At 37.7% G+C, this 8,195-nt stretch overlaps 1 protein-coding gene across 1 annotated transcript in view; it reads left to right on the top strand.

Annotated features, from left to right (window-relative positions):
• Window positions 1-348: 348 nt before the first annotated feature.
• SLTM (SAFB-like, transcription modulator) overlaps window positions 349-8,195 on the top strand; it is a 34,559-nt gene continuing 26,712 nt past the window's right edge. The window contains exon 1 of the mRNA XM_009885778.1: window positions 349-462. Within this exon, the coding sequence (XP_009884080.1) occupies window positions 349-462 (114 nt within the window). The remainder of the gene's footprint in view (window positions 463-8,195) is intronic.

Raw genomic sequence — 8,195 nt, 5'->3', positions numbered from 1 at the left:
CCCCCCTCGGTGGCGCCCCTGTCCCCCGGCCTGGCCGCAGCCGTCCGGACGCCGGTGACACGCCGCGAAGCGGGCGACGTTTTGTTGTTGCGCAGCCCCCGTCGCTGCCGCCGCTCCCTCCCCAGACGCAGCGCGACACTCGGTGGTGCTTTACAGCAGTCCGCAAAGCGCAGCCGCGCCGGTTGGCGCCCCGCCTCCCGTCAGGCGGCGCCGCGCCCCCTGCTGGGCGGAAGCGGGGAAAACGCAGCCGGAGAGAATCCATGGAACCGGCACAAGCGGGTAAAACAACACAGAAACTGGTCCTCGAACAAGGGAAAAAGGCTTTAAGGAAAGATTCTACTTCAAAAAATGCCTACCTCAAAAGAAGGTGTATTTCAAGGGCAGGAAAAGAGACTAGTCGGCAAAGGAACACCCAAAGATGCCAGAAAATGTAGAGAAAATGTGCAAAATGTGCCAGACCGTGTAAATGATATGAAAATAAACAAGTTTTTCAGCTTACGCATAACACTACAGCAAAGGAAAAACTGAGAGCCACGTACAATGACGGTGGAAAAAAGGATTGCAGGTGATGTCACGTGGCTGCGGAGCCAAAACAATAATTAATTTCAGTTTTCAATAGAGACATAAATACAGCCCATCCAGCATTAACTTCCTGCCTTTTTCTACACAGTTTGGTTGTTTTTTTAGTTTTTAAATCTAGGAATGCAGTATGTGGCATCCGACCCGACTTCAGTAAGCAATGACATTGGCCCACATATGAAGTAACAGCTGAAACGGGGGAGAACAGGGAGCAGAACAAAAATTAGAAACACGACTAAACGGCTCGACAGGAGATCACAAGGGACAGCAGAAAGAAGGTGGTACCCTATTCGATGGAGGTCACCAATGGCTTGATTGTGTGAGCAATGTTAATATTTTTCACTAATGACTGGAACCAAAGTTGAAATACGCTAATAAAAATCAGGGGGGGGGAGGGGAATTAAAAAATAAAATTCAAGATAACACATGGGAAGAACTGAATGACCTTGAAGACCAGACAAAATAGGAGCAAGGTGAAAAAAAGCAGTCTAAAATAAAAAGAATGTGCACTTGAATGTAACTGACTAAATGTTTTGGTATACGTTGGGTATTGGTCAGGTAGAAGGCAGTACCATGAGAATTTCACCAAAGTATGTAATTAAGAAAATGACCAACAGCCAACAACATGATGTAGCCATGAAAAAAGCAAACCTCTACTATATTTTAGTGTAAATATTTTTCAGAGAAAAAGAGAGAGGTTTCAATACCTGATGTAGTCTTACAAATATTTTACCCAAGTTTTTTTTATATGTATTCAGGGAAGATGAACTCTAATCTTAACAGGACACTCAAGGGAACATAACATATAAAATATGAGAGGAAGTTAATGAAATTTGGCTGGATTATCTTAAGAAATGAGACAGAGCAGCACCGTCTATAAGCTCATCAGAGGCTAATACCAATTAAAAAAAATACACCAACTGGTTATACATTTACCTATTTACTTAACAGTCATTTTGAACAATCATGCCAAAAATGACAGCAAGGTAGTTCTTGGCAGATAAAATGTACAGAGTCACTCAATGCTCACCAACTGAAAGACTTACAAGGACCATCTCAAAAACAAAAAAACCAAGGGGCTATAGAGTGGCTAGAAATTTCAGTTCCGAAACCTAAAAGCAATGCATGGTAAGTACAGATACTCTTGATTCTCTCCCAGTGCAATGTCAGAGTGGCCAGATGATCTATAAATGCATTACCTGTCTGATTTAGCAGACCTTTCCTCCTTGGGTAAATTAAAATAAATTAAAGGCAGAATTTGTAGGATCTTTATTAGCTATGATTTCTTAATTCCTGTTTCACCATGGGCTACCAGCTGACAAGAATCTACTAAGTTGTGGGCCAATTCATGCTTAAATTAACACTTTATAGAAATTAGTTTATCAATTATTGACTGGTTATTAACATAGTTTTTGAAGAAAAGTGATGGGGAAAATGCACTTCAATGCCCAGAATTATTGACAATTATTTTAAAATAGCTGGTTTGGGGTTTTTTAATTATTTTTAACCTCTATCTATGCCCTTTGATATATTTCTTGAAGTTACTTCTGCCATTATTTTGGGATCTTGCAGAGACACAGTTGCCTTGAAAATATTTTATTGATTTCTTGGACAAAAACAAAGGATTCTCCTTTTCACACTTAGCTACAGAAAACCAAAAGGTTAAATTGATTCATTCTAAATCACTAATGCAAATTTCAGAGCAGCTTTCAGGTGTCATCAATTCACACTGAACTCTTCAACTTCATCTAACTAGAGCTAAACAAAACCATTTATATGTGCACCCCAGGGCCTGGCAAAACTAAAGACATAGAGAAGAAATTATCTTATCTAGGATCAAAATAATGCCAACCAGCAGGAGATTGCACTTTACATTTTTGGCAAAAAGACAAAAATCAAAGCCAACCCCTATCTTGAGGTACCTTCAGCAGCTCAGAGTTGGACCCAGTTCCACGCAGAAGTGCTGTTTCGGTTTGCTCGCTCAGGAAGGAAAGCCAGGCACAGCTCTTTCCAGATGCAAACACCAGCTTCTGGAACGCAGTCCCACCGGGCATGTGGCCAAGACACACGCTGCACTCTTTTGGAAAGATATGTCTTTGCTCAGAGTGCTGTTAACTGCGAGCCTGGTAGTGCCCAGGACAGTACAAACAGCACACGCTTATAAATCTCCTGCCTATGTACAAGAGTATGTACCTCCTGTCACAAATACCACTTCTGCAGAAGCTCAAAATCACTTGCAGCCCAGGTTTTAATCCAGATGAAACAGCCCATCCTTGATATTTACATCATCCGTAGTTGTGTAGACTTAAAATGAACTATACTTAAGCATACATTTAAATGTTCGTGTTATGTCAATTTACAATTACCAGTAATATTAACAAACTGTAAAGCCTCTCATAGTAGTATGCTGTGAGGATAATACAGAAAAAAAAAAAAATCTCAAAAATTGTGGAATTGCTATTCAGATGATACAAATTGTCACAGCTCCAGTCAGTCCAGATGAAGGTGTTACAGTGAAAACCGGAGAAATAAGGAAGAGGATAAAAAACGCTGCAAAATTTGTACTATGAAAAATTGCTAGCAGGAAACAAGAAAAGACTGATGTATTTGCAGAGTCAAAAATAAAACTCGACAGCTGACTGTGCTATATATTTTATGGGGATAAATACAGGGAATTTTCTAATGTGATTGATCTAAGAGCTTTCAAAAGCACTGAAAAATAACATGCACCACTTAGGTTACTCTATTTTAAAGATATATGGAAGAATCAAATACCTGATGTTACAGTAAAACATAGATAAAGAAATAACCCACTGGTAACTCATTTAATTTCATATTGTACAGCCTGATAATGCTTTAAAAGGTTAGAAACAGCATTTTCATAACACATTACTTCAGAAATTATGCAAATCCCTACTAAAATCTCAAGCACTTATATATTCTGAATACGATATTTTAAGTATTTAAATTGTCATATAATTAAGAAGGTGTGGCACATATAATTACTTAGAAATAGCTACTTTGTTGACGGTATTTTAATGGGTCTTTTTCTTATCAAAAAACAAATACACCACCAACCTGTTAATAGAAAGATCACACAAGATATTCCTTTATATTCTTTCAGTGCCTGTACAGTAATGGGGCCAAATGTATTTTTGCATTTTAATGATGAATCAGCAGCTATTTTTAGGGGCAATTAGGGCAATTAGGTTTAAACCAAATAAAAACATACTGCATTTAATGATCTGATTTTACACTAAGAAATTCAATAGCCACTTCCTACCATGTACGTATACTTTCAGTAGTAAAATAAAGGAAAATATTTACCTTTGATTTACAAGTAATTATGTTGTTCTCCTTGCTATTCTGTAGAATTATAACAAGAGCTACTTAGACTAGAAGTTCACTTCTACAGCCTTCTTCTGACTGCTCATCATACAGTATATCAATAATACATCAAAAAGAAAAATATGCATTCGGAGTGGAAAAAGCTATTTTTTACAGCAGTGATGCGTATTAAATTATCAGTGATTCTTAATCTCAATATATTATCAGGCATTCACTGAAAACATCTCAAATGTTATTATTCATTCTTGCTTTGTCTGCAGAGGAGAGAAATAGCGGAGCAAGCACACCAGCTAATAATTTTTAAATGTAAGCTTGACCAGAGGTTTGAATACAGTCAGGCTGATACCAAGAATTACTAAAAGCAAAATTTGAAATTGTAGCAACGAGGCAATGTAACATGAGAACTGGGACAAGACTCATTGCCTTTCAAAGTAAAAAGGACTCTTTCTGTTGATTTCAGTTAACCTAGCATCAGCCCAACGTCTCACACTTTTTAAAAAAGAGTTAGATCCAAAAAGGAACTGAGTCATTGCGTCATTCATGGCTGTAATAACTAGCTTTGATGTAGTCAGCACCCAAAGTAGAATCCAAAATGCTGTATTAGAAACTTAGATTTCTGAAGCAAACAAACAAAAGTCTGAAGAGTGAAAACACACACTGCAAAAATCAATTTTTAAACCACCAGTATGTTAAGCAGAGAACTGCATACAGCTTTGCTGACAGAAAAGACAAGGCAGTATGTCTCAAATGAGGCAGGATCCTGCTTAATTGTAGATACTTTATTTGGAGGTGAGCTTCCAGCACCCCCAGTCCCCCCTTTCCTTAAACCATCACCTCTTCTTTTTAGAAGGCTTTTTAGGAGGGGTATGGACAAATGGGTGGCTGTGTGAAGAGGAGAAAACTGGGACAGCCTGTTGAACTCTAGGTGAATACTCTAGCCAGGAGGCTTCCTCACAAAAAAAAAAAAGGGAAAAAAAAGGGGGGGGGGGCAAGAACTACTTCTCTATATTTTAAAAATACTGAATATCACTGCATTTTTACAGAGCCCAATCATGGTAAAACTGCACGAAGTATACCAACTGCATTAAGCCACAAAAGATGATGAAACAGCTAGTGTTTGGGCCTTCATTATGCTTCAGTGTGAGATTGGCAATAGACTGGTCAGCCCTGTTGAAACTGGGATAATGTTCTATGTAGGAAAACAAGCAACATTACAGAGCCCAGGGAGAAACATTAAAAATCTAAGGACATTCACAACTTTCAGATGTCTCACATATAAGATAGACAAAAAAAAAATATTTACAAGAGCACAGTTTTGGAATTCTGTGTTCGTTGTCATTTTAAGATGAATATCTGGGCCAATCTCCTTTTTGAAAGTCTATTACCATTTCCCAATCAAACGTTACCACAAATTTCAGAACCTAATGGTATAAACAATTTTCTCTTTGAAAACTAATAGCTGTTTCAAGACACTACAAAAGAATGAAGAGTATTTCACTTTAAAAACCAAGCAAGCAAGCAAGCAAACATGAAATTAGAAACCAGCCAACTTAATTAAAAATCCTGGACAAATTCAAAGTATGTGCAGATACCTGGAAAATAACAAAGTGCTAAATAACAACCAACATGATTTGTTCATGACAATCTATCAAACCAACCTAATTTCCATTTATGGTTCCACAGACACGAACAAACTGAAGATCTTCATTTCAGCGAGGCTTTTGACATTCTGTTCCACTGACATTTTCAAAAGGAATACAAGGAAATTTGATCTGGACAGAAACTACATAAATCTGGTGCAAAACTGGTTGTACTCAGAGGATCACTATTAGTAGTTTACTATCAAACTGTACATTTATATCAAATAAAATTCCTCATACACTTCAATATTGTAGTATCTTTCGGCAAAGGCTTAGAAGTTATGCTTATAAACCTGCAGCTGACACCAGGTTGAGAGATACCACGAAGAGCAGAAGTCAAGACTAGAGTTTGAAATCACTGGAGGTGGGGAGGGAATTCTATAGACACAAGTGCAAAGTTGTGCACTTAGCAAGACATAATCAACTGCATAGAAAGGAGATATTGTAATAAACTTGCAGAAAATAAACCAATAGGTAGACTGGATCACAAGTAGAACATGTCAACACGTTCATGAGGTTGAAAAGGGCATACATCCTACTGAGATGCATAATCAGAAGTGTTGTCACCAAGATAACTTCGAGAAGTTGTGGAAAGATTGGACATGAGGTAAAGGGGTGCAACAACAAAGGATCATGTGTTTCAGAACTCTGATTCAAAAAAGGAAATAATGCATGCTTTTAATCAAATAACAGAAGACAACAAAAATATGGTAACAGTCTTAGTTTATGTAAAACTATGCTGCAAAAAAGAAAGGGAACACTGTCCTTTATAGTCACTTTGAATAACAAGGCTAAATTGCAGAAAAAAGGATTTAATCTAGACATTCGAAAAAGGACAGTTAAGGACTAGACTAGACTGCCTGAAGAATGAGTGGAATCTGTGTTTAAGGCTTTAAGAACAGGTTAAACAAACATCCACCAAGGTTGTTTTCATAATAGCTTATTGTGCCTTGAGGCAGGGGGATGACTGAGAACACCTCTTAAAGTCACTTTTGGCTCTGTTGGTTGGGTTTTTTTGGGGGGTGGGTTATGTGTACAGCTTTGTCATCTACATGACATCAACCAAGAAGCAGTGAGGTTTAGGTAAGTTAAGCAACCCCTACAAAACAGTGCTGTGTTTGTTAGCCCTCATTCTTTCCTGAAATTGGACACAGTAAACTTGTCTTCACCAATACTAGAACCTAACCAGTGGGTTTTGTGTGTATTTGTACAGCAGATTACCTTAGTAAAACTGACAGCCCTGATTGAGACTTTGTTGCACTGCTCAATTCAAAACAATATGCAAATGAAATACATTTAGGACTTTTTCATGCACTGTATAAATGTTACACACTCACAAAAATCTGTTTCTCTAGTCTAAAGTTAAGCTCAAGAGTTCATTTATTAACCTCGAAGTAATACCAATGTATTTGATGTTAATGCAAATGCTATCACAGAAGATAGTATAAGCAAGAATATGTATTCATTTCTTATTTAAGATTATTCTTTTATAAAATCTTGGTACCAAGTGCAACAGCAGCATTATATATCTAAAACATACATGCAACTGTCAGTTCAAACTGTGTTTTCTTTTAGACTTCTGTGCATGCTTAACTTTCAAATACATGGATATCAGTCTTTGTTAACTGATAACCAGTTAAGCAAAGTATTGTTTAAATATTTCACGTCCATTTTGAAAAGAAAGAAGAGGATGGTGTTAGAAATCTTCGTAGGATTCAGGATTTAATTTGCACATGAGGTTGTTTAACCAACATTTACTAAATAAAACAAACATTCATTTTTTCAGTTTTATCAACACGCAGTTTCTGAATGAAAAGACAGAACAAGAGGATCGTTGTGATTTAAACTGGATTAGACATACATAAATTCACAGATTCTGCATCATTTGAGGATTTAATAGCAGCTGTAGCATCTAATACTGATAAATAATTTCAAGTATTCCACATAGAAAGTGAATGAAATCGTACCTAGGACATAACACCTTCCATTACCTGGTAAAAATACAGCCTAACAAATCACAACAAAAGCTACTTTATTTGTTAACAATTTAAAACATTAGTATTGTACTTCTGGAATACTTCCAATAAAGAACTGTTATGCAAATAAATCTACTTGTCCCTAGATTGTTCTTCCTCTAATCTTTAAAATCATTGGAGCTACTGATTAAAGGAACTACTACTTATCCTGAGGAAAACTGGTAAAATCAGCATCAAATATTTAAGCTCTGAGAAGGCAGAGCAAGCAAGAAGGTACAAGCCAACTTGTTAATGCGAACGGAGAAGCACCAATAGTATGTAAACACATATTTCGCTTTTATTTAGGAAAAAAAAATTAAAAATAAGTAATCAAAGAATTATCCTGACACGAATTCATTGCAAGAGCTAACAAACCGAAACAACAGATAGGTAGATGTGCTTCAGTAACGCGTTCAAAAGCGCACAAGAAGTGGAGAAAGCCCACAGAGAGGAGAGACAGCCCCAGGCGGGCCCGGCGGCCGCTCCCGGCTGCGGGAAGGCCCCGCTGGAGCCTGACACCACTCGCCCCGGCTCAGACTCACTCCCCGGCCGCGCTACCACACACATCAATCGCCGCACCCTTATTACACGTTATTTTTTCCTGAACAGGCCC

Source organism: Charadrius vociferus, unplaced genomic scaffold (assembly GCF_000708025.1).
Source record: "Charadrius vociferus isolate BGI_N301 unplaced genomic scaffold, ASM70802v2 scaffold325, whole genome shotgun sequence".
In the NCBI taxonomy this organism is placed as follows: domain Eukaryota; kingdom Metazoa; phylum Chordata; class Aves; order Charadriiformes; family Charadriidae; genus Charadrius; species Charadrius vociferus.
Note: the sequence above shows the minus strand (reverse complement) of the source record. Positions and strands in the feature narration are given on the sequence as shown.